The 27610-nt window shown below is 43.4% G+C and overlaps 1 protein-coding gene across 3 annotated transcripts in view; it reads right to left on the reverse strand.

The window, feature by feature from the left end:
• Nucleotides 1–224: 224 nt before the first annotated feature.
• Nucleotides 225–27610, reverse strand: part of ADCK1 (aarF domain containing kinase 1) — a 76335-nt gene continuing 48949 nt past the window's right edge. For all 3 annotated transcript variants that reach the window (XM_033061729.2, XM_033061728.2, XM_033061727.2), the window contains 7 exons: nt 23549–23707; nt 19649–19807; nt 16378–16494; nt 6856–7005; nt 6428–6625; nt 2628–2821; nt 225–1205 (listed from right to left, as the gene is read on the reverse strand). In XM_033061729.2, the coding sequence (XP_032917620.1) occupies nt 1034–1205; nt 2628–2821; nt 6428–6625; nt 6856–7005; nt 16378–16494; nt 19649–19807; nt 23549–23707 (1149 nt within the window). In that variant the 3' untranslated portion in view covers nt 225–1033. The remainder of the gene's footprint in view (nt 1206–2627; nt 2822–6427; nt 6626–6855; nt 7006–16377; nt 16495–19648; nt 19808–23548; nt 23708–27610) is intronic.

A 27610-nucleotide genomic window follows, 5' to 3' on the forward strand; every position in this document is an offset into this window, starting at 1 on the left:
GTCTGCTCCTCCATCCCATCCCAACACACATCTGATGCAGTACCAGAGGACTCAGATGTGGTACAAACCTCTTGGATAGAGAAAAAACCAAATGGACATTTTGCTTACAAGGAATTGCTGGCACTGTCTGGCATCATTCCCTTGTGGAGAAATGGAAACAGGACATAGGTTAGAACCTCAAACATAACTCTAGTGCACAGCCAAGCATCCCTCCCCCAAAGGTCTTCAATACAACACATTTATTTTTGTTGTGTGGAAGTATTGTACAGTACACATACATTACAAGCAGTTTCAGAGCCCTGAGCTGTCATTCCTACTGCCTTTCCTGAATTTCAGAAGAAGGGTAAGATCACTGTCCCCTTCCCCCATTTCACCTGAAACAGGCCAGGAGAAGTCCAAAAACAGAGGCAATTGCTGACAGGACTGGAGATGAACCTTACTCCCAGTCCACCATTCTCACCATGTGAGTCCTCCTTCCCCAGTGCTGGAAGAGAAAACCCTAGTGACAGCCTTCCACGAGGTCTCACTCCCCTGAGAAACCTTCTGCACACCTAGAAAGAAATCAGGCTAAGGAGAGTTCACAAACTAATATAAACCCTATTGCGTTTTAATGGGACTTACCATCTCTCTCTGAGGGTCTGTGAAACGTTTTGGGGCATTCTAGGTAGGGCTGGGATTCTCTTAAATTCTTTAAGATTGTTTAAGAAAGAGTCAGAGGCATTTGCTTCCAGCACAATCCCACTACAATCTGAGCGGAACTTAATCTGCACAAATGAGGAAGGTATCCTTTCCTGTCTTTCCTGGCTCAAGGTATCATGCACCTACTTTTCCTAAACCACAACACAGTAGGGCTCTGGTACCAACTCAAACCTCTCTGTGCCATAGAGGAAGCTAATGCTGTAAAAGAAAAGGACAGTGCAGTATGTAATGTGAAGTAAGACCCAAAAATAGACAGAAATAGTCAGAAAGGCAAATGTGCCATGGAGAGCAGAAGGGAGGGAGGGAGCGACCGGGCCTCTCCCACCAGTTCATGTCAGTATGTGAAATGGTGCATCCGTCTCAGGAGAGCAATGACCCAGTTCCCCAGCTGGGACCCCTTCAGCCACAGAAAGAATTCATATAAGTTGATCTGCCACAGGCTTAGGGCTTCTGTGAGTGAGATCTGGGCCCTCCTGTAAAGCGAGTGACTCTTGTTCCTCTGGTACCTAGAATGAGAGAAACAGCTGCATTAGATCCGACAGGAAACAGCTCAGGAGGAAGGAGGCCTGTCCTACATCTTCTGCACAACTGACCCTCCCCAAGAGTGGGCAATATCCCCCATACGGAGAATCCCCAGGAAGCAAGGATTTTCTCTAAGCAGTGCTTCTGAGGAGCTGGGAACTGACTTTCTTAGAATGAATCTGGCAGAAGAGACAGCCTGCTCCCTTGAGAACTCAGCTCTCTTCCCACTGGGTGTAGTGATCCTGGGATACGGCATTCTTCAGTTCCTATGCGCAGCTTCACCTCAGGTCACAGGAACAGGTACACACTCCTATTGCTTTTCCTGGTAGCACACTTGTAAGAGTCTAGCAGTCCTGACACCCTGATTCGAGGAAAAGTGTATCTTCACCTTTCTTTACCAGGGGCTAATTGGGATTCATAGGTCCCTCATCAGCCCAAGAAATAACTTATTTCATCTATAAGGATGAGGAATCAGAGGCAGAAGTGCATTGATTTGTAAGACTCACAGAATGAAATCACTTGCACAATTCCTGTTCCTGACTTTTAAACATCAGCCTGACCTTTAGTCAGTCTAATTCCTTCAATCAGGCTGCAGCGAACTTTCGGATCTTGCTACTCACAAATACTGCCCGTTAGTAATGCCTGTAAGGGGCAAGAAGCACCTTCCCCTCCTCTGGGGGGACAAATACTAAACCCTTAACCTAAGGCCTCCAACTCTATCCCTGTTCCCAGCCCCAGGTGACAGGTTTGTCCTCTGCAGAGGCTGATGGATTCAAGAACAGCACAGGCAGAGGCAGAGACATATAACTGAGTAGGGGTAAGACCACAATGAGGGGAAGAGATCCACAGCTAATAGTAATAGGTCAAGAGGTTAAGTCAGAGCCTTATCAGGCCCCTAAGTGGGGCCCTAATAAGCCTTAATGGCCCTGACTAGCTTGAAACCACACCCAACCCTCTGTTCATAGGCCCAGGAACCTCAGTTAATCTCAGATCTGTACCTTCAGTTCCTGCCTAAACTACACTGGAAGAGTAATGGTCCCCAGTTCATGCCCTGCTGTGAAGCCCCATGGCCTGGACTTCAACTCGCACATTGACCTCCCTTGCTTGACTTCAGCCCTGTCTTGTCACCATGCACCTGCTTGACAACCACTGGGCATAATCCGAAGACTGACTTTTTGGTTTGTTCTTAGACCTGCCCCATCACCAGGATGCTGCCTTATCATGTGGACTTTTGTTTGGATGTGACCACCATCTCAGAGTCTGTCCTGCTTGCCTTGTTCAGCTGCAGTGGGACTGGACCCTGACAGGCCTGCTGTACCTGGGATCTCCCTCATCTCCCAGACCACAGGGACAGTTAGCTCCTGTTGCTTCCTATCTGGCCTCTGATGCCTGGGTAAGAGACTCACGTAGAAACAGCTCTGATGCAGCAGCGAGACATGTTGAGGAAGGAGCTGGCACTGGCCCGTGTGTGCAGGGCTGACTCAATCCCCCTTAACAAGTCATTGGTCTTCAGCAGAAGCAGCATCTGGCGGGGAACATTGTTGAGGAGCTGGGTAATCTGGGGCAAGTAAGCAGCAGCGTTGGACCGGATCTCCATGTCCTGTGGCCACCCAGGTCATGTCAGGGAGAAAGGAGAGAGAAGGTGAGAGTACATGGGAAATCGAGGTCCAGATGCAGCTGAGATTTGCCTCGAAGAGACAGTGTTTTAACAGACCATGACACTAGGCCAGAAGCGACAGAGCTCTGTCCCGCTTTTCCTGCAGACACTGGGCACAGCACTCACAGCACAGATCACTCTTGCCATATCCCATCTGCCCCTCGGTGACATAAGGACTTATCCCGTCACTGGCAGGATTAATAGCCTCTCAGAATAGCCACTCACTGGTATCTTGGGTCTTGGTCCTAGGCAGCCTGCAGCAACCAGGTCTCATTACTGCCCTTAGAGACTTCTCACCTCACCAGCCCCAAAACTGGCAGAGTTGCAGGTAGCAGAATTGCTCAGGAAGGTGGAGGCATGCTGCAAAGACAACTAGGCTGCTTGCTCTTTGCTGCCCCATGCAACAAATGGCTCTATGCTATACTGATGAAGCCGTTTCCAAGGCCTGGTTTAGTCCTCTGTCTCCAACACAGTTCAGAAGAGGTGAGAAAGAATTATGCAGTTAAGCATCATGTTAACCCAAAAGATCAAAAATCGTCAAATTTTCATCTGTCAGATCTAGATCTGTATCCTGTGTGACAGCAGCCAGTAGCAGATAATTAAGGAAAGAGTGTAAGTCCAAGGCAATCCTTGCATTTTCTCTGGTTCTTCAGATTCCAACACATTGCCTATAGTAAGAACCCAGTGATAACTTAGGGGCTACAGCCTGAGCCACTTAAGATGCACTCCTTTCCAAATTCAAGGCACCAGAGCATGCAAGACAATCAGCCCCACCTCTTCCCATTTTCAGATCTGAGAGTTCCCTCACCATCCCAGCAAACGTAGCACAGTGTAGCTGGGGGCTGATCCTATCTGCACACCATGTCCTACCTCTTCCTACAAGGGCCGTGACATGAATCATGACATGAAATCCAAAGAAATCATGAACATCTGAAAACTACAAAATCCAGGAGGACATATGCAGGAGGGCAATAAATAACTTCTTACAGAAAGTGGGAAATGACAGCTCTTAAAGACTTCTCTCCTCTGGAATGAGGGATGGCCTATATTTCATGATGTGGGATCTCGTACTTACTCTTTGTGAACTTCAAAGTTATTATAAAGGAACAGACCTGCACAAACTGAATGTGCAGGTCATGATGGTCAGAGATGTACACAACTCACACACCACCATGGTTGCTTTGCTGCTGACAAACAAATCTTTGTGTCCTCCTGCCTCCATCACTGACCAGATATACAAGGCTTCAGCAAGAATTTGCTTAGCTCTCCTAAATATTGTTTTGTTCCATTATTTTTTGGCAGAAAATTCCTCCCTGATTATCTCTTATCTGTTTTCCTAACCAGCATCATCGCAGAGCCTTCATTATTTTCCAGACATAGGTTTTGTTTTCTATTTATTTTATTTTTAGGTCCAGCTGCTTGTCCACATCACAAAATAACCACATGATCTGTCATCAGAACTGTCATTTTCTGTCAAGGGCAAAGCCTGTGTGCAGAGGAAGAAATAAGCTACGCCACAGGACCTGAGAAAGCCCCTTGGCTGCAGCTGCTGAGGCTGCTGCAGGATGCAGCAAAAGACATCACAAAATCACACGAGATGAGGCTAGCAGCCACCCTGAGTGATCAGCTGCCTAGCTCTGGCTTAAGGCAGGAACAACTATACCTATGGCAATCCTCTTACATTTGCCCAGCCTGCACCTAAACACAAATCCAGAAACACAAATCCAAACCTCCCCAGATCATGTGCACTGCTTTGCCACTAAATCTGACTTTTCTCATGTTTAGTTGAGTTTAAACCCATGACTGCTTGCTCTGCTTGCAGCACTCTTTAAAAAACTCAAAAATTCCTTCTGTAACTCCTTCCTGACCTGCCTCTTCTAGATTTTTTTCTGACCTAACTTGGTCAGACTTACTCCATGGGTTGCACCTGCTTGGCCACTAGTCCTTGTAGATTCCTACTGGACTTGCCCCAGTTCCATCAAACCTTTCTCAAGATGCAGTGTCCCAGACTGAGGGCAGACTACAGATAAGACTTTGTTTCAGGAAGTTTGCTTCCTTGTCTCACAGGCTACTGTCATGCTCAGGCACATTCTCTGGAGCTCTGCACTGATGGTACCTGCCTACACAGCACTCAGCTTTTGCTACTGATAAAATCTTTGAAATTCACCTCTAAAGTAAGGGCAAGCAGCAGCTCATTTCCTAATGCCATAGCAAATCTGCTCAGCTCCCCATTATCTGCTGCAGGATTATCTAGTTTCAGCATTAATTGTGTCATGTAGGCAAAGACAACAGAGCTGGTTCCATACACGCAATTCAACTCAATGACAAACCTCATTAGCACAGACAGGGTATCACGTAGCTGCAGCTACAGCTACACCTCTGGCATAACCTTCACAAGCAAGCTGGGAATAAACATTGCTCACTAACTCAGATTCAACACTGGTCTTGCAGTATTGGAGTCAGCACTGTGCCAATTTGCTTTGGCACCTCTGAATTTTTTTCTGGAGCTACCAGCACCAGAACTCACTAGATCAATTACAGATCTGTTTGATAGTCATTATATTATTTATGATGTGCAAGAAATTTACTCAGATAATTGGGAGGAGGTCCATTACCCAAGATATCTGACCTACTCATTGCTATGGATAATGGCAAGCCAGTACAGCAAATTCTGCCACATCCATCAAAATGAAGAAACTTTTAGAAGAGAATTTCATAGGACAATAGTATAATTCTTCTTAAATTAATTTCATCCTCTCTACTACAGAGGTGTGTAGATAAAAGCAAAACATAGGATACAACACACTTCTACTTACAGACACTTGTCCATTGGCTGAAACACATCACTTTATGTTCTTCTCTAGAAACACCACAGCTGGCAGGGCTGCTACTATTCTTAAGGTCGTGTATTGTGTGTTATCAGGTGTGCAAGGAGGCATGAGAAGGATCCCGGCATGTGTGGATATGAAAGGGTGGAGAATGTAAGTGGCAATTTCCCAGATTTGTAGTGACTGAGTTGACAGGATCTGCAGTTAAGCAACCTTGACTCCAAGTTAATAGGGTTTTTGATTGGGAGGTAATTTCCAGGGGTTTTTGGGAGTTTATATCAGTGCTGATAGTCATTTACATGAATAGTAATAATGCATTATCCTTCTCATGTCTTCCCACTAAACCTTTATGTCTCCTGTACCTTATCCTAGCCTCCTTGATGGTTTCTTGCACAGCTGCATTCAACACTTTTTAAGAAAAGGACAATCTACAAATGTTTCCCCAGTCAGAAAGAGTGAACACTTAGGTATTAAAATATTATATAAAATTTAAGCAGCCCATGACAAGTGAATCTGGGGAAATTAAATTCAGCCACTATAAAATACATTACAGAAGGAGTCCTGACTTTTTCTAGCTCAGCTATCAGTGTAGAAATTGCTACAGAGCTGCCAGGGGTTGCCCAGCACTGCTGTACTATCAAGTGGTGCAAGTGATTTCAACAAAGAAAAAGTACTGTGGAGAAGCAAGAGCACACATTAGGGAAGGACACACAAAACCTACCTCACTGGCAGAGACTGGTGACTGGTCAATGCCCCTGTTGACAGATTCCCAAGATCTGGCAGTCAGCATGCAGGCAAAGAGAGGATACAAATCCCCTGCCCCAAGCCGCCGGCTGTACTTCTGCACCCTCTTCATATCAGCCTTGATGAGGGCCTGCCAAAGGTGGCAGTAGTCCATGCGGAATGACTCGCTCAGCACCTGGGAAGGGAGACATGGTCCCCAGAAGCCCACAGAGGACAGGAAACAGAGGGGAAAGTCTTGCACCCCTTACCTGTGCCCTATCCTCCATTTCAAAGTCAAAAAATATCATTGGAGGGTTATGGAAGTAATAGGAAAAATGTATTCATATGTACTTAGAGGGGCAAGGCTGCAGCCTGATGCCCAAAGGCAGCCTCACAAGGTCCTGGGAGCCCCTCATACATACATACCTGGTAGAGCCCATGATCCAGGAGGATAATGTGAGCCTTGCCAGAGGCTGGGCACTTCTTCACTAGCACATTGCCTGGGTGTGGGTCACAGTGCACAAAGCCATTCACAAAGATCATTTCACTGTAGAGCTTCCCCAAGTTGCGAGAGATCTGTGAGGAGACAAGAGATGGTCACACACTGCCACCCACAGTAGGGTACCTGCTGGGGAGGGGAGGCAGCCTCTGTGTGGCAACTCAGGAAGCAAGGGTCTGTACACACTGATATCCCCATGCAGAGCTCCTGCAGCTCTTCACATTGATGGAGGCACAGGGCAGCTGCTGACATCTACAGGTAGCAGGGTGGTCCAGGGCATTCAGGGAGCACCGTGAAGGTGTTTGTGGGATCATGGGTTATTTAAAGACACTTGTCTAGCATAAGAAAGAGATAATACCTGTAGGTACTATCCTAGGTAGGAATAGGGTTTCTGGTAATAAGGAGGAAAGTGGGACAACAGATAGTGGCAGACACACATTCACAGGGAAGACATGGAAATTGCTGCTGGGGTGGATGAGACTGCTTGGAGGAAGATTCAGGTGTTTCCATCCATGGATGGCAACAGGACACGGTGGAGAAGGGGTGGGGAGAGACTCAGCTGGTCAGTCTGCCCATGAGAATTAACATGGATTCCCTCTCCCCTCCCTCCATCACACTGTACCCCACTTTCCCTCTTCCCTTCCTCAGACCCATGCTAATCTGATTTTCAATGTCTGTGAAGATGAAGAAGCACAGAAAAGCTGTTAAAAACATCCTGTCACTGTTATGTCCCTCCATACTACTGCTCCTTATCACCAAGAGATATTATTAAAGTTAAAAACCTCCTAGGAGAAAGCAAACATCCCCAGAGCATGGGATCAATCCTTGCCATGCACTAACACAGCAGCCTTGCCCAGCCATCCCACCATCAGCTCTCCCTGCCACTCCAGAGGCACAGTGCTCCACAGCAGAATGCTGAACAAGCAATTTAAGAACAGTCATTATAAATTATTCCAAGCATATCTCCAACACACTCTGTAAGTAGCAAACTGGTAGCTGTCCCCAGAAGCAGAGGTGGTAGAAAAGGTAACAGGGACAGTAATAACAGCTTATCCTGCAGAAAACCAGACAGACAAGAAAGGGCTTGCTTTACGCACCTCTGAAATGCGGCCACCTCTGAGAAGAGCATTCATTATGAACAGTGGCCAAGTAACTACAAATGAGGAGAAAGAACAAGAACCCTTCCTGCAGCACACTAATAGGGAGAGTGGTAGGATCAGGTGAAACAATCCTCTGTCCCTCAAGTGGGACCTAGAGCCACTGCTGAATCGTGTGAATGCTAGCCCGCCCCATGATGAATCACGCATACAGACAGAAGAGCACAGCCCTGTGATCTCCTGTAGTGCAGCTTCCCTAACACCATACAAGTGTTATTTTAAGTACTGACTGAGGGGAGTGATGTTTCCCTTCTGAATCACCGGCAGAGATCAACAGAGCCAAGAAGTAACCCTTACAAGACTCCTTGATCGGCAAGCTCTAAAATTAGATAAGACCAAAGTACCAGGTGCTGTGATCTCATATAAGAGCTGAGTAGCCCTCACTGACAGTCCAAGGATGTGCCAAATGGTCTGTTTTAAGCCCATCACATCAATCATTCACAAAGCCTCCCAGGGACCCATACACCAGAAGGAATGGACTCAGACATTATGACTGATCACAGCATCAACCCTGACACTGGTGCACACACCGCGCTAAACACACTCAGCCCTCGCTGTCTCAGCTGCTTGTCCTCCAAGGGCATGGAGAAGCACAGAATTATTTAAAATTAGGACTTGGAGACAATCTGGGGCCCAACATGATGCCTCATACTCATTGAACACAAGTCTAGACAAGGGCTGGCAATTCTGCAAACTTATTGATTGGTCATGGCTGAAGTGGTTGTGCAATCTCCATCCTTAGAGGTTTGACGGACCAGACTGGCTAACACCCTGAGTAAGCTGGTATGACCTCATAACTGATCCTGCCTTAGAAAGAGATTTGATAGAAGCCTTCCTGAGGTTCCCTTCCAAACCCAAATATCCTACAAAAACACCTCTCACCAGGTAATCCATGCCAACCTCATTAACAGCATCTTATGATATCGCTGCAAGCTCCAGATGCAGAGAACATCCTCCCTCCTGAGTCCCCATCAGCAGAAATGTGACTAAATAAATCTATGGTCATAGCCTCTTGCAGCCCATAATGCAACACAGAAGCAGACTGAGATCCATCTTCCCATCCTCCCATGAAAGCTGAGGGGTCATAGCCCTGCTCAGGCTCACAGGCTAGGTCATGGATAAAAGACAATGTTCACTGCAAGATCCCCATCCTCTCTCTCTTCCCTGCTGTACTTATATTTACCTACTCCCCAACATGCAACCTTGAGTATCTCCAGTATCTTCAACTAAACTTTATGATTTCTCTAAGACATATGAATGTATTCTGTACTATTTCATTAGCATACAGAAGATATGTTACAGGGACTTACGATGCAAGCATATAAACAGTCCTCACTTTTGGAAAAAATTTACCATGGAGTGTGGTGCACACTAAAGTATTTTCACATAATTTTGTCTGTTGTCTTACCTCTAAAATAGAATACAAAATAATTTAAGATAGAAAGCAACAATACTGTCAAATTCTAAACAAAATAGGAACTCTTTACGCTCTAGGTCATAAAGCGTAGTATGTGAATATCAACCTATCATTATAATTCAGACAAAGGGAGCTCTCGTTTCTTGAGAAAAAGTTCAGGGAAAAAAATATGAAACCTTTATATACATTAATTCTTCAATATTGTGCCTTGTCACTTTGGGTCCTTATTCCACCCTTATTGAGAAGGCCACTGGATAAATAATATCTACAGAATTCACTTTGGAAGAACACGGTTAGGTGAAATGAGAAAACAGACCTATGGAAACCTCTGCTCAGGAGAAGGGAGGAATTCAGCACACATTTAGGCTATGTAAGACCTCAGGGTGAAGGTGCATCACAAATTAGAAAAAAGGTTGCAATGATTTACAGAAGCAAAGACCACAGTTAACACACAGCTTTTTGTTATGACACACAGAGGTCATCAGTCCTTTCCCTGTTTATCATCCAACAAACAAGGTCTTTATCATTACCAGTGTCCCTCAGCATTGTTCTGCTGCACACTGTAAAAAAATAATAATCAGTCTTGGAATTCTGCATTCACTTCCAGACACCTCATTAACTCAAGAGATGCAGACTATACAGAGGGAGTTCATAGAAAGCAAATAAATGAGCAGGACGCAAGAGGCATTTACTTGGGAAAAAGATTAAAAGAGCTGAAAATTCCAAAGTTGGCTAAGGAATGACAGAAGAGGAACCATCTACCAGTTAGGAGGTTTGAATAGCAAGGAAGCAGAAGCACCTGTAGTTCTGTATGTGCAACAAGAAATACAACCAGGCAAAAGCGGGTGTAACCATGAATGGCATAATTTAGGCATAACACATAAGAACAAAAACTATGCTGATCAGCAAGCAGAGCTTAGCTTGATATATCAGGATGACATCAGGCTCTGGGTCTGGCATGTCCCTGCCTATTGTCAGAAGGTGTGTTTTTGCCTAAAAGAAGTTAAATTTGCCTGTCTGTGTTGGAGCAGAACATGATGACTACAGTCACCAAGTGAGCCTGTGGCCTTACCAGTCAAGGCAAATACCAACCTCCCACTGCCAAATTAGGTGACATGACCATGACACCGTGTCAGGCAAACCACACATTTTCAGCCCAATGTTTTTATTTTGAAAAAAACCACAGATCTGAGGAATAAACAGATTGCTGACAACAATCAAACAATGGAGTGACAGATACATGTATAACAGCCGGACTCGGGAATAACTCTTCACCAACCTAAGAGCATGAAGTGCTTTTTACTTATGCAATCTGGCAAGGATGTTACATGTCACAAACTATCCTATGTGAGTTACAAACAAATACAGAAGAAAATAAAAATGCATTGCAGACATTGAGGGTTGTTATTGCACAGCATCACATAGTCCTATAAACTGGTCAAGTTCACCAGAAATATGTAAGACAGAAAGTATGACTTTGGCAGCTGTTCCAAAAATTTACCCTTTAGATGGTCAGAATGTTTCCCCTAAATCCTAGACTAACTTTAATGATGTTCAGTTTAAATAATTTCCCTAGCTAGCATAATCCTAGAGTTTAACTAGTTCTGCTCCTCTCCAGTATTTACTACCCCAATGTGTCCACCAGTCAGATATGAATCAGCAAAAAAACCAGCAGAAATATGGCCCATTTTCTACAGGATGTTTCTTTACCTGGTGCATCCTAGGAGTCCTGCCTTTTCCTGCACAGGAAAGACACACATCCTGCATCTAATGTCCTAAAGTTAATTCTAATATGGCACTTGCCTCTGACAATCTCCCAGTATATTTAAGAAACTCTTCTCATTAGTTTTCAAGCACATGACTCTTCACTTGACATTGCTCCTTTTCATCCCTTTCTACCACTTCAGTCCTCAAAGCCAACAAGTGTTATTGCTACTCTGGTCCTCCTCTACAATGTCAAACCTTCCAGCTTGGTGTCATCAACAATCTCCTTGACACAGTTCTGTTTGCGTTGAGATCATCACCAATTTGTTAAATGAGAGATGTTTGAAGAGCAAATCTCACAAAACTCCACTATGGTAACTTCTCTCCACCACTGCCTCTATGAGTTTCTTACCTACTTTACAATTTCCCTGTTAATCCCCACTTTTTCTAGTTAACTGAGTCATATCCAGTGTACCAAATATTTTAACAAGTACACCTACTGCATTTCTGCACCTAACTCAGAGGATCTCAAGCTGTAGTGCAGGTACCAGCAGCAATATACTTCTTCTTGTATATGTACACAGCCACAATACGTTACTGCCATCAGTTTTGAAAGCCTAGACAATTTGTCACCCTTGCCCCTGTATGCAGTTCTCCCCTCAACACAGAGCAACATGACAGTAACAAAATTCTAGAAAGTTCATCACAAGTAAGTATCTTTAAAAACACCAATATACAAGAGTTAGCAAGAAACCTCTCAGAAAAGAAAGAATGCACATTTGAGTTTATGAGTATTCCTACAGTAAAAAGCACATATATCATCCTCATGGGTAGCATGATATAATGTAATGTAACAAACCAGCCTGGGCTATCTGGGGAAAGTCAGAAAGTCACTGATACTTTCCTGGACTTGTAAGTAAACTGTAGTGGCTCTGGCTCCATGCCTCTAACTGTCATGAAGAAGAAAAAGCAAAGAGAAAAATACTGTGTCATGGTTCTGTAGAGATGATCTCACTGCCTGCCCCTGATAAGTCCTAGATGAAACTGCCTGATAGGGCATCATCCCTTCTCATCCTACCTCCATCTGTGACTGTCTCTTTAGATCAGGAGCAGATACTAGTCTCTGGCCTTAATTTGGCTGTAATATTTGCCAATTATTTTAAGAGATGGCGACACTAACTTTTATTGATCTCATTAAAAGTAAAGGTCGTTGTGCAGCTCATTTCTCAGGGCTCAATATTACCTCCTCCGGCCAAAATAATAACATTGATTTTGGAACCTTAATCGAAGGTTAATTGGATTGAAGACTGTATTGGGTTTTTGCTTGCTTTCACTGTTGTTATTACAGCCATTGTCTAAGGTTTTGCTTAATCCTGCTAGGGCAATTCTGCCCAATTAAACTGGTGTCAAATTAGCAAAGGGTGCGGACGGAGAATAGCCACAATTTGAAGCCTTCTCTGCCTCTGCTCTGAAATGGCTCTTATCCATAGTAGATTAGGGTGGTCACACAAGAGATCTGATTTCACACTCAGCTCTCTGTGATCCAGTTGTAAGGATCAAAAGTGCTCTCTTAGGCAGTACTATTACTATGCAGTGATCTAGCATCACAGCAAGATGATGTCTGAACACACTTGATGTCATTAAGATACAGGAATAGTTTTTAGGACTCCTGGAGTGAAGTCCTAGCATGCCCTGTACTCTCTGCTGGGGACTCGGGAAATTATTTTCATGCTCAATGCTCCATCTTCCATGGCATGTAAGTGGGGAGAAATACTCTGACTCATCCACCCAGGGAACTGAGGGACTAACTCATCAAGTTTGCACAGATTCTCAGAAGGACACAGCTAGAAAAGACTAGTCCTTGTTTTTTTTATTGTTTCTTGCATATCTGTCAGACTCAAAATGACCATGGGGACCATTTCCCTCGGCATTAAATGCAGTTGTATTTCCTTGGATTTAATATAAAGCATCTTGTTGAGACTTAAGCAATTGATTGACATTGATGCTCAATACCAACTTTCAGTAAGAAAAAGTCTGTGTATAATTTAGTTCTTTTACCTGGTGTCTGTGCACAGTTCAAAAGCTGAAAATACTGGAGGTCACTATTCCTGCTTATCATTGCCTTGTGAATTTCATTAAGCTTCAGACAAGATGAAATGTAGGAGAATCTGCAAAGAAACCTCTCCTCAGACTAACTCAGTAAGTACAAAGAGCAAGAATAGCCATTTTCCCCAGAAACAGCGTTCTTCATGCTCCGCTTCATCTAACACTCGAGTGTTATAAGCACAAATACTTGAGACATGAGAGGTTTCCAGTGCTGACAAAAGGATCCCACCCTGGGAAATCCCACTTAAATTTTAGCAGCTATACAGCTACAGCTCCTGACTCTTGGCAAAAGGGTAAATCCCACACTGAAAGCATATTTCAAGTTGCAAAGCTGTCAGCTACAGGAAAGTACTGGGCTCTTTATCGAGCTAAGAGATACCGTTTCAGTGCAGAACTCATTTAGTAACAGAAAGAAGCAAAAAGCCACAGTAGGATGGAGTAATAGATGGCAATAATTGTGCACAGTAGTTCATCTTAAGTACGTTAGCTGTTTGCTTTCAATTCTCAGCTGGACAAAACAGTTTTCTGATTTCTGAATCAACCATGGCTCGTGACCAGGCTCTTAGTGAGCTGAAGTACATGGCATCGTTTCCTTTCCTTGACTCAAATCCAAATTAGGCTGATCATGGGGACTCTTCACTTGGCTACCTGAGCTGGCTAGCTAGTTTAAGGCAATACAGCACATGCCATGAGCACATCTGGAAGCTCCACAGGTCCTAGAGCCTGCTGATACAGCAGCCTCTGCAGAGACAGGCAGAGAATTCACATGGAAGGACATGGAGAATCCACGTGGCAGACCAAAGATAATGTAAAGATTTGTATACAAATAAGATCTCTCTAAATGAATCAGGTATAATCAGAATGGATGCAAAAGGAACACTTGTGCCATTTGGGATCTTCTTTAAAAATCCATGCTCTAAGTAGCCTTGCTCCCCTTCCTTTCCCCCTGTATATAGTATGCTACAAATCCCCTGAGAGCCTCTCAGTCTAATTTTTCTCTCTTCCCTGCTCTCATTTCTTTCAAATATACTTTCCCAACCAAGACTGCAAATGTTATTGTGTTTCAAAATAGGAAGAGTCCAATTTCCAGATGCCCCCTACTTAGCCCTGCCATGTTCTAGTCTTCCCTTAAAATTCCTGCCAGCTCATTCTTGATAACTCCCCTCTCCAAATTTCCCTTTCACTGTCAATATCCTAGTTGCATGTTCCTCCTCAGCTACACTACAGTGTACAAGTGCACTTGAACATGAATAAGTAACTGTTCCACAGGCAGATATTTCAATGTTTGCACTTGTCTTTAGAAATCAAAGCCTTCTCTGATTAAATGCCATTACAATCCAGCACTTGGACGGATCCAGAGAGATTAATGTGCTTTTGGGCAGCTTTAATGATAATCCTGCTACAGACGGTATTAAGTAAATGTCAGTAACCTGGTTTGAAGGGAGCTTTCACCTCAGGGATCCTTTCCATTTAGAGCAGAGAGGCTCAGCTTGCTTTTCAAGGCTGCATTGTCATAAAAGAGAAATCCTGCTTAGTGAAGACCCCTCTTCCTCCATATCATAAAACAAAATGGAGTAAAGTGGTAGAGAGATTGATAAAATAAATATATTTGGGTGATTTATAGGGAGCTAATGCATCTCTTGAAAGCCAAGATTGCTGTCATATTATAAGCCAGGTCAAGTCACAGTTTTGAAACCTGGATTGCCACCCCCTCCTCATGCTTCCTACAGTGTCTGCTGCCTTTTGCTCATCTCCCCACTATGCCATGCAGTCCTTCAACCAGGGCAACAACAGCCAATAATTAACCTAGGCAATATTTGTCCCCATCTGCTGCAACTTGCTGCAGGAGAAGTCTGGGGCGCAATGCCCCTACCTCATCTTACTGTGGCCATAATAACAGACCTCTTTTTCCATCACATGATTCTGACAGGCTCAGTATTCCCTCCTTTCTCTCTTGCTTTGTTGGCAATCAGTAAAAATTAATCATTAATTTCAGGTGGTGGGGATAGAAAAGGAAGAAAGAAAATTCCGTCCTACCACTGAGCTGAGTAACATCCTCTACCTGACAGATGGCTGGAACTCTGAGGCTTGTACTTTGCAGTGGTAGAATTCTGTTGATAACTTTTTAAAAATTACTTCTTAGTTATTATTTAGAGGCCAGCTCATACCCAGGAAAGCATGTGATTTCAATGCTGCATAGAACGTATTGTGCCAAGTCATCACAAAACAACCTTCCCAAAGGCATGGATAAACAAAAAAAATTAGCAGAAAATTTCATCCTACATTGCTCCTATCACAAGCAAAAGCTGCTGTAAGTTAGAGAAACTGAAATTAGCTGTTTCTCTACAACTTTGCTATCTCCAGCAGTCTGAGAAAATTCAAAGAAAATCCCAGGGAGCTATGCTAACTACCTCAACCTCAAAATGGATCTGCTGTCTATGAGGAAGCCCACCCGAAAATCTAAATGTACATATTGCTCAAGAGCCCTTCCATGAATGCATCAAAACAAGCCCTTCTGACTATTTCAAGACTTGAGGAATATTCACTCTTCTGAGTGTGTGGGCTAGATGTCACCTCTGCCTATAGCAGAAGTATAGGATAAATTCAAAGAAACAGCTCTCACTTTGGACCAGTTGACTTCTCCAGGTGAATGGAGTTGACCATGTTTTGCTACAGACATAACTTTTCAAATCTTTCTTAATAGCAAAGTCCATCACATAAAAAAAATCAGAAACTTAAGTTGTTCTTTTAGGGTAACAGGAACTTCTATCCTGGAACACACCATGGGTGTCTTTAATGTAAGAACATGGTCATCTTTCACTATGTCTCCTTGAAGATCTCCCTAGTTCTGCAGCCAACAGGACAGTGCTCCTCAGAAAGGATTATGTACTTTTCCAAAGAGCACAAGAACTGAGATCTCTCAGATTGGTTGCTCTGTTCACATCTGTGCGTGCTTATTCTTCTGCCTCATCCCATCCTGTCCTGACAGCCTCCATTTTCCATCAAGGTCAAAATCAGTTTTGCACTGCTCAGCATGCCCAATTCAAAGACGGCCGAGAAACTACCTCATTGACGTTGATGCCATTTCTCTCCATATAGGCCCTGTCATTCACTTGTCCTCCTTCCATAAATTCCATGAGAAGGACGCGACTTGTTGAGAGCTCCCAGTAGATCCTGGGAACCTGAAACAAAAACAGATGGGTTAGGTCTGGCGACAGCTTGGGAAAGCAAGGAAAATATATCACACAAATCCCAGAAAATGAGGAAAAATGGAAGCAGCTGAAGCAAGGACTTGGCTTTTTTGATGAGCGCAAGGGAGGTTAATCCATCTATCAGCCTCTTCTGCAGGACAGCAGTAATGTGTACAAGGATAATACACCAATTAAACTACAGTCGGATCTGATCTCATGCAACAGTTCTGACCAAGCTCTACAGGATTTTGACCACCTCCCATTCCCAGCGATGTCTCAGATACCTTTCTTACCTGCTCTGCAGCTCCTCTAGCTGGGCTGTTTAACTAGTACCTATCGCAAGTTTCTGAATCATCCACTCAGCTCCTTTAGACAGGAGCTGCATCTTGTTTGCTATGCACAGGGTCCACTTAGGCAGCTTTAGAAATTATAAACCATCGTCATAAATAGTATCTCCGCAGTGCCCCTTGGAACACAAACGCCTTTGAGCTGACAAACCCTGCATACTTAGGCCATCTGCAATTGAACTGGGAAAGAAATCGAGTGTCACAAATAAGGGACTTGTCACAGAAACCCTGGGAGACCCTTAACTATCTTATTGCCAACACAGGAACAAGTGTAAAATGTCAAAGCACTTTTCATTCAACTGTGGTAGATCAAGCTGAGTGAGGTACCAGAGAAGAGATCTGGTGTCATCCAGGGAGGCGGTGACAAAAGCATCACATAGGCTGGCTCCCCATTTTCCAGCCTCTCTCTACACACAAATGTCTCCCACGCTGAAGTCCCTACTGTCTAGAGCCATTTTGCTGAATTCCCTTTTGAAACTCCTTATGTTACTGTGCTGACCAAGCCCTCAATCTGCCCAAATCTGCTTTTGCACATGGGTGAAGCCACATATGTACATTTTAGCAAAGACATAAGGGAGCTCTGCCCTCTCCCATTACTGTTTTGGACCATGCAAATAGCAAGCCAGCTGTGCAGTCTCCTCTCCTCCCCTCCTGACTCAGCCATGGACTCGGGACCAGCACCTTGGGACAGGACAGGAAGAAGTAAGGTGTGTTGTCCATCAACTGACCAAAATCAGGGGATGACCAGCCAGACCACTGTAGCTCATCATAGCTCCTGAACAAGCAGAATTTGTTGCTTTTAACTACTGACTATATCCCAGCTCCTCACAAACTATCTGCTTCCCTCCTGTTGCTGTCCTAGAGACCACTTCTACTTTACTACGTGTGCCACTTTAGATCAAAGGCTCCTTTGCTGAGCAATTTCAATGCCCCTCAGTCCCACTATTCAACACTCCTAGTATACTTTGCATGTGAACCTTGCTTAGACTTTGATGCCATAGATCCACTATGACCAAGGGGGATTCAGACACTCACAGCCTTCCCAGACTATCTGGATGCCTATTCTTTGCAGTTAGATTGGTGAGAAAGCTTTATAACTTCAAAACTAACAGTTCCCCATCCCATCTAGCTCACTGATCCCTTAGATCACTTCTGATGACACTCGTTCTTGCCTCAGGATTTACACGGTCAAGTCAGCGGGCTTCCAAAGTGCTATTCATGCTGTCGGAGATGCCTCTCTCAATCACAGCCAAATTCTTCAGTGATTTTTTTTAATTACTCACAGATGTTTGGCTCTAATGCTTGTGTATGGAAATAATTTATCTCTGGCTTTAAAAGCTCAAACAGGTTCACAGCACAAAATCTACTTCTCAGCTTTCTAGCGTGTTTAGGAAAATTTATGATACAGGAGCCCAATTCTTCTGTTGCTTTTAGGTGATGAACATGTCTCTGAATTGGCAGGTCAGACGGGAGGATCCATTATTCAGCCAACTCAAGTCATTTCTTATTGTTACATATATTGGTATCATGATAGCTCCTTACCTCAGCAAGGAGGTGATTGGCTGTCTCCATGGGGATTTCCTTCACAGTATGCTACTTACAGCTGCAACAGACACGCTCTCTGAGGCGCATCACTTCTGATAAGCACCCACTCAGCAAAACCATTGGCCTCAGCCTTCCACATGGTGGCTTTAAGCTATCTGTCTATGGGAAGGCCACTGTTGCCACTGAGTTCCAAAAGGAGTTCCAAAGCTAGCATTAGGCACCATGGAATTACAGCCCTTACACGGAAGAAGCAAAGAAAAATGGATATATTAGCCTGTAAAGCCTAACAAAAACTCACCTTATTTCAGACCATTGTCACTTCTGTCTTGTCTTCTGCATCAACAACAAGCTCATTTAGAAGTGTGTACACAGGAAGGTTCACAGCAGGGTGTGTTTTTTGCTGCCTTTTTGTATGTGCCATGGGCACGGTCACATCAGTGTCTGCAACCATGACACTATGTGTGTTTTCAGAAAGCACACACTGGAGGCTTGTGTCTCTTGTATGTCAGCAAAAGATTTCTGAACGTGTGACTTTGAAGATGTGACCTTATGTCTTTCCAAGAATGAGATGTGTACATGTCTGGTTGTACTTGAGACATCTATCATGGCCTAAGTGTATGGGAGGGGAGCGGGGGTAAAATATCAGAGGACCACACATGGGTGCAATTCAGTTTCTGTATGAAGGTAACATGAATGCATTGGCCACAGATGTGTATGAAGGATAAATGTCCGATTCTAGAGTGAGAATGTGCTTTTTTGCAGTATGAAGGACTTATGTGAATATGCTTCTTCCTGAGATACAAGGTGTCCTCAATACTACTTGACATCATCAGTATCAGTCTAGCTTTTCTGTTCTATGTCTATTTCTTGCCCTCAGTTGAGATAGAGACCAAGGAAAGATACCATCAGATACCTCAGCAAAGAATGGCAAATTCACAGTCTCTGAAGTTCAAAAACAAAATGAAATTCAGAAAGAAACTTGGGAAAATGAGTAGCAGGCTCCAGAGACTGCTGGTCCCAAGCCACCACTCCTGACTGAATAGAGTGCATACAGTAGGAAACAAACAAGGAGAAAGCACGTCTCAGAGCATTTTCTGGTCCATATCAGCAGAGCAGTCTAGGATGAACGACACAGAGGGGCTGAACTCCATTCTTCCTCCTTATGGTTCCTCCACTTGGTGAATAAGGGGCATAAGACACAGTAAGGGAGATTATTAATGCACATATATAGAGAGAAATATGTGTTTCCTTACCTTCAGGAAGTCAAAGTTTTTGAGCATATGAGCAACCTTCTCAGCATTTCTGCCTTCATTGAGGAAATCAAGCTCCAAGGGTAGATTCTTCTTAGCTTCTTCCACCAGCCACATGAACTCAAAATCTGGAAAAATCTGCTTCACAACCAAGAGGAGAACCTAAGAACAAGGAAAAAGACAATCAGTTTCATCCTGGCTCCAAAGCCACACAGCTACACACAGTGCTGTTTTGATAGAATCATTCCATATAACTCACAGATTTAAAAAAAAAAAACCTGCTCTTGAAGGGCTCCTGCACAACAGTGTCACGCCTTGGTCATGTAACACAAATTCTGGCTTACACTTCCAGAGAAAAAGGCACATCTAGGAGTTAAATGATAGCACACACATGAAAGAGAGGCCAGTTGGCTGCTGCCTAGAAGTAAGAGAACAAAGCTCTGGAGAGGAGATCACATGGCCAGATCTCACCAAGGGCGTTGCCCTGCAGCAATTATCTTCTGAGTTCTATAATTCTGCAAGTCATTCTTTGGCTTCATCTGAACAACTCTCAGATAATGAAGATAAGGAAGATCTAAAGTAAGACTTGTCACCTCTATGTTATTTCTTCCACTGCTGAGCACAGAAAATCCTCTGGGCAGTTCAAAGAAAACAGTGGAGTTTGGATACAGTTAGTAGGCTACAGATCTTTAAATAACCCTTCTGGTGGGGGTCAGATGGCAAGTTGCTCGTCAGCATCAGGCAAAGCCATCCTTATAAGGCTGAGAAGGTATTTCCCAAGTATTATATATTCATCACATGGAATGCTCTTCTTCTTAAAGGGATTAGATAGTCAGCAACATAGCATTTTGAAAATCCCAGGCAAAAAGTTTGATTTGATTGAAGCAACATTTAAGGGGTGAGTGAATCAACATTACACAATTGGATGGCATAATCAAAGTTGCACCACAGCCAAGGATGCTTTCTCTTCAAACAAAAGGACAGTTTCTCCACCAGAGCTGCAAATTTACACAAGATGATAATATGGACCACACCTTAAGGAAAATAATTTATTTGGTTATTTTTAACTAACTGAGTCATAAAACAAGTTAGAAAACCATAAAAATAGAATGCATTTTGCTGTCTTATTTCACCTGTTCTGCACATTCATCTGGCAGGCTTTTAAGTGTGTGTTATTGCACAGTTTCCCTTTCTCAATCTCCACCACTGAGGTGGGAACTCTTGCACTGCAGGAGGAACATTTAAAGTATAGACAGGAAGCTGCTATCATTGAAATGCATGACAAAAATAAATTTATGAACCATCAGTGCTCCCATTCAGGTGTGTGACAACATTTGTTCTCCACTCCGTCTCAACTTCTCTTATCTAAATGTCAGTTGCAAACTCAATGTTCCTTTAAAAATGTAATCACCAGGTTCCAGACACCATTGAATTGTATTTTTTACGTTATATCTAGAGGCATAAATCTTTTCAAATTTATGTCACCCAAATGAAATGTAACCAGTGATCTTCATGAACACGAACATAAACTTCTTAGAGTCTCCAAGATTATTTCACTGGTACCTGATGTGAGAAAATCATGCATTTTTTTCACTTTCTTCAAATGCTCTTTTCAATCAATTTGCCAACTTGACCATCAGACATCCTAACAAGTATTTTGCCTACCCCTTTTCTGACATCTGTCTAACATATTGTCTTGAAATAATTATTGATTATATAGAGAGAAGTGAGGTATCTCTCTCTGGGTTTATCAGATGCTGTACTGACTTTTAAAGAGTCAGCATTGATGCTGTGAAACCTCAAGTGAATTTTGGAATTTTCCAGCTACCTTTTCTTGTTTAGATTCCTTCCCATCAGTCTCTAAGTAAGACCATCTCCATCAATATTTAAATTAACCTCTTTACCTAGCTGCAATGTTGGTCTGATTCTTAAAGGACCAGAACATTAGTGCACGTGATCTGGCTTTCTATGCAGTCTACACAAAAACAGTCCCATACAAGGATACAATAATGCACGTAAGCCAAGACTCCACAAGAGAGACCTTTTAAAAACAAACTGCATGTGTCATGTTCTGAGCTATTTTCCCATACCCGTGTATATATATACAACATGCAGATGTACAAGAGGGACAGTACTAAACTACCAAAAGAAAATACACTGGTTTAGTTTCAAGTTTCCCAGAAGGAACAGTTTAAAGCCAGAAAAGATAGGACTCACTCTAAAAGAATTTGTTTAAATGTCTCTTACCAATACAATCAGCAATCACAGCAACATGGTGTGAGGAGGTATGTTTCTGTGATATCCACTATTAGAAGGGCAATCATCCCAAGGTAAACACAGATTTTGGGTCATTCACACAGAATCCTCTTATTGCTCTGATCCCATACTCTTTCATTACCTGCTCATCCTTAATCCTTGACTGCTCTTCATCTGCCACCTTGTTTTGGGAGGGAGTGAAGGATGTCATAAGCCCCCTGAGAAATGCTGAGCACGTGATGACACACAGGAACAAATTCATTGGACAGACCACTGCAGTGAGTCATGGAGAAGATCTGAATCAAATTCAAATCTACAGCTGGACCCAAAGCCAGTTCAAACAGTTGCGTGTTCTCAAAACAGCACTGAAACAGACAGATCCTATCTTACTGGGACATGTCTTTGGAACCCAAAAATTTCTTCCACTATGAGTTCAAATGAACACCCAGCTGCAAACTATTGTGCCCAGTTGGAACCAGCTGTGCTTCTATGCAGACTAGCCAGGATTGCTCAAAGCAGGGTATTTTAACTGCCTAGAGAAGCTTTAGTTATGTGGTACTCTGAGAAGCTGCTGGCAGAATCTTTGATTTCTGATCTTCTGTGATGGAGAACTGTGTTACTGCATCAGCAATATCCTCCAAACACTCACCTGAACTCCTCAGCTTAAGCTTCCCTCTGTAGTACCATGGACCTACCTGTCTCCCAATTAATGTGTACTTACTGTATATACAGACATATATATATGAGAGTGTGTGTGTGTATGTATATATGTATTTGTACATATATATAGATATATAGATAAATAGATGCTTTATCAGGAGAGTAAAAAGCTTTGGTGTTACCACTTACATACCCAATCCTTCCCATCTCCTCTGCCCCAGCCCTGTGTCCATTTCATGTTCTATACCTTATCGCTGGCATCTTTGTCTGTTGCAGTGCAGCACAATTTTCCTCCATTTCCTCCCTTCCATGGCCAGACTTAAAAGTTTGGGAAAAGCTACAGCACTGCACTGGGAAATAAGAGTGGTACCCACCATTCAGGAGAGGAGCAGGAGCTAGGCATTGAAACTTTTTTCCTAGCTGAATCCCTCATTTGTGTATTTGCCCCTGTTAAGCAACCCTCTCTGTATTACAGTGGTTTTGTTTCTACCATCAATCAGTTCAGCATTAAGGAGCTGATCAAGAAACAAAATTGAATCATAGCAACCTTGTCCACTGTTGAATTCACACTAGAATTTAATTGAAAAAAAACATGCTTATCATGGACCAATGATTTTCCTTGGCCACACAGCCCTGATTACAAGAGAACTGAGACCAGTTAATGGGCACACAGGCTGAAAAGAGATTTCAGGACTCGTTCTCTATTTCTTAAATCTTATATGACCTTACTATGATGTCATCCCTCTTTACCTGTCTTCTCCTTCTGCCCTCTTTCCCTCTTACCCTGTTGTTCAGTCTTTCTGTCCACACAATCACCAGCACTGCAATCCTCACCCATTTTCTGTATTAATCCTGCAAGACAGCATGGATCTCTGTGGAGATTTCAAACCCACAAGTTGGTGCTGTTATACTTTCTAACACCATGAGTGAATGTGGTCCCTATATGTTTCAATTGCAATTGTAATTGAAGTCAACAGGTAGATTTACCTCCATGAGCAAAATATCCTTGGAGCTCTGAGCTTGGACCTTGGGGTGCTGGATTTTCACTGCCACCGTTCTCCCATCCTGCAGCACTGCTTTGTGTACCTGGGCTAATGATGCTGCTCCCAAGGGAGTGTCCTCAAAACTCACAAAGAGCTCTTTTATCTGCCAAGAGAAGAGAAAGAGGCATCAGCTTGGGATAGCAGAGGCTATTCTCAAAAAAAGCCCTGCCCACAGGCCAGAGAGTTCATGTACCAAAGCTGAGAAGACTCAGCCCTTCTTCTGTCCCCTCTCTTAGCCTGGTGATTGTTTGGCCTCTGAGTGAAGCCTGCAAAACGCGCAAGCGCCCTGGAGATACTCTGCTTATGGAAGCCTGTGACAGAGTCCCAGCAGCACTTTCATCTTGGATTTGTAGTGGTCAGGCAGTACGTGAGAGACTTCTTCAAGCTGTCCTGAAAACGGTTTAGAGTGATTATGGTCAGCATCCTGGGGTGCAGAAGCCAACAGCTGTTTCTTGGCATCTATCTCTTTTGCAGACATTTAATACCACCCACCATCACCCCTGAAACCTGACAGTGTGTATTCCTGTGCATTACAGCAGCAGCACTTAGCTTACTTGGTGAAAGCAGCACATGACTGGGAGCAGTGGTTAAGGGCTGCACTCAGGGCAGGGGGACAAAAATTGCTGTTTCAACCCTGGCAACTTGGCCTGAAAACATGTTTAATTTGATGGACTTTGTCACACCTTCTGTAAAAGTTACCAGTGCTCTCAACTCATAAAAAGCACCAATCAGGGACACCAAAGCACTTGGCAAGCAAGAGAGGAAATTATTAGAAGCTCTGGCTGAGAAATTCAGGACTATACTACATGGAGAATTGCAGATGAAATAGATTTACCAGGAACAGGTCCAGGAAGCAAAATCCAAGGTAAACATGAGTGAGACAATGGGAGAGGGCAAGAGCCCATCTGCCCTGCATAATATAGCACCCTGCTAGAGTCTCTCTTGGCAGCACCAGGCAGCACAGGCTCTGCAAACACTACGACCATGGTAGTGTAATTTTAGCCTAGTTCAGTAGCCAGGCCCCACCACAGAATCAGTCAGCTCACAGGAAGGGCCAACACAGAAATGTGGCTTCAGGCGTAGTTCATGTAATGCATAAATGCAAGATTTTTGTCCTGCTCTGTAGGGCGAGATGAACATAAGCTCTGAGGTTTCCAGAAGTCAGCAAAGGGAACCTGTCCTACCCTTCTCACAGGCTAAACTGATTTCAAGTGAGCAATTGAGATGCCTGTAATTTATGCAGTAACAAAAAAGAAAGAATGTCAGTGCATTTTTATAACCTGCTTTTTAAAAGGTAATTAAAGATGGGAGCAGCAGCAACCTAGCAATTAAATATGAATAAAGACCTTCTAAGCAAAGTCTTCATGCAAAGCCTTAAACGAATACTCTTTTTGCTGAAAAGGAAGAAAAATACTACAAGGAGCAGCCTGTTCCCTCCTGCAGCTGCCAAGGAATGAGCCCCCTCCCACACCACCCTACCCCTTCTCTCCCAGCCCCTTCCACATAAAACTATCGCTAGCAACAAACTGGAGCATTTGCAGTAATTAGATACCAACACAGACTCAGCTGCCTCCAGTAATTCACTAGGAAGGTGCATTTTATTTATTTAATTAATTCGCTTTGGTCCTGGCGGCAAAATCAATTAAGTAAAACAACTGCATTTAAAAACAACTAGTTATGTGGTTTTTAATTACAGCAGGTCCATAATTCAAAGCTATTGACATTTTTGTGTCTCAAGAGAAAATGTGTTTAAGACATAGGGACTTTTACCTATGTGAGGTTTATATATTGCCTGAAGACAGGATCTGTTAAGGGTAAAGACTTAAAGTGACCAAGAGCCTGCTGACTGTAAGATCCTATAAGGAAGAAAAAAATGCAAACAGAACTTGCCACATTAAGTAGAGCTGATACTTTCTTCAACTCTCCACTATCCTACATCCATGTATCAGAAAGATGTACCCTTTATAAAGTGGTTACTAGTCAAAGTGTCATAAGACTAGGCTAACGTCACCCAAAAGTTAAAAAAACGTTCTGTTAAAAAAAAGTTCTGTTAAAACACAGAACTGTGAGTTCACTGTCTTGAATCCAGTAAGGTACATTTATAGTTAGATCATATATAAATTGGATAAGATTCCATCTGCTCTGGATTTCAAAACCTCTTAATTGCCTTCACTGTCAATGCAGCCATTTTCACCAGTACTGAATACATGCAGGGGAAAAAAAGCTGCACATGTTCCCTCTGGCAGGAATAATATATACCTCATTATCGTGTGACTAAGTTTTCTAAAGAAACATAATTGAAGAAAGCTGCGTCTAGGAGTTATTTTGGATAGAACAGTTTAATTTAAAAACTTGCTACTTAGGACATGGAAGTCAGGTTAGCAGACATGTCCATTAGAGCCAGCCCAGTGGGCCTCCTGCAATTCCAGGGCAAATCTGTGCACGTTCACAGGCTGCAGACAAAGACAGCAAGACGAGGGACTGCAACAGGGCCAGAGAATTGATGGATACCCCAGCAGGAGAAGAGCAGAGCATGCACAGGGGGAGGGAGCAGATCACAGCCGAACCATTACATGAGCAGGTGTGAGGCTGAGATAAAGAAGCACAATTGTGGCTGCGCTCCAGGACCCCCCACTTAGCAAATGACCCTCGTTCATTATCTAATGCCTCTGCTGCAGGCTGTGTGTCCCAGACAGGCAAAAGTGAGCAAGAGGCAGTATGACATGGAAGCAGAGAAGAGGTGAGCCTGGTTCCCACACTGCCTGCCTGGGAGTGGGGTCTTCCCAAGAGAAGGTGGCTGCATGCCTTTCATGCAAGCAGGGAGTTCTTGGAACAGGCTGCAGGCTCTCAGTGCTCACAAGCACCCTTAACTAAAACTGTCATTTCCAGGGTGGATAATTAGCAAGCAAAGGTCTGGGACAGTCTTGGAGCCAACCTGACTTAAGGAACTCTCAAGTTTTTTCCAGGCTAAAGGTGGTCTCAAATGGCCTCATCAAACTCGCTGTTAACCCTCTGTAATCCTGGCAGAGGATGAAAGAAGCATAGCTTCCCAATGGGTTTAATAAAGGTTTAAAAGGAACTCTAGGGCTGCTCTTTCAAAGGAATAGGACAGCCAGCTGCAGGTTTACAGCCGTACAGGTGAGCAGTGTCCCTGTACACAGGGGATTCCTTCTGCATAGCCAGGTCCCCATTGGGCACATGCTCCACCAGCAAATGAATGTGCACTATACTTCACTTTTTGGAAACACAGCCCTGACTGTTTAATTCTAAAGAATGAAGCTCATTTAATTTTAAATATGCAAAATATGCATGATTGTTGGCATTAGTATTCACCCCTCAAGGAACTGATAGAAAAGCTCTAACAGGATCTATTTACTTAGACACTGACTAGTATGTATTTGTGCTGAGGTTGCACCTAGAGACCACAGTAAATTCAGAGTGCAATGGTATGAGATGCACAGCCACCATGGGCCCTACACAAACTCATGCTTTCCAGGAGTTCCCAGATGTCAGCTACAGGCTTCCTCACATGCTGAAGTGCTTTCCCAAAGCACAGCTGCTCTTCCCAAGGTCTGCAGCACATACCACCTGATGCTACAATGTTGGACATCAGGATGCCTCAGTATTTTTTGTGAATCCTGTCCTTAAACACTTAGGAAGATACTGGAAATCAATTGGATTTAAGCTCCAAAATCCTGAGTCCTTTCTGAAAGTATTACCTTACACGACCTGCCCAGCATGTTCTGAGAAGTCTGTGACAGAGCTGGGATTTAACCCAGATATCCCAAGTTCCAGCCTGATATCTTAATCTCTAAACCATAAAAATTAAACGTGCATGTCTTGCTAGCTAATTTCTTTTGAAATATATTGCCTCTTAATCTCAACCTTTTTATATCCATGTGCTGCAGCAAATGATGGAGTATTACTGTCTGGTTTCAACTTGCCAACTTCACAGAGAGATATGTTCTCTTTCCTCTCCAGAAAGGCTGCTATCACAGTACTCTGG

This window comes from Catharus ustulatus, chromosome 6 (genome assembly GCF_009819885.2).
Source record: "Catharus ustulatus isolate bCatUst1 chromosome 6, bCatUst1.pri.v2, whole genome shotgun sequence".
NCBI classification, from domain to species: Eukaryota; Metazoa; Chordata; class Aves; order Passeriformes; family Turdidae; genus Catharus; species Catharus ustulatus.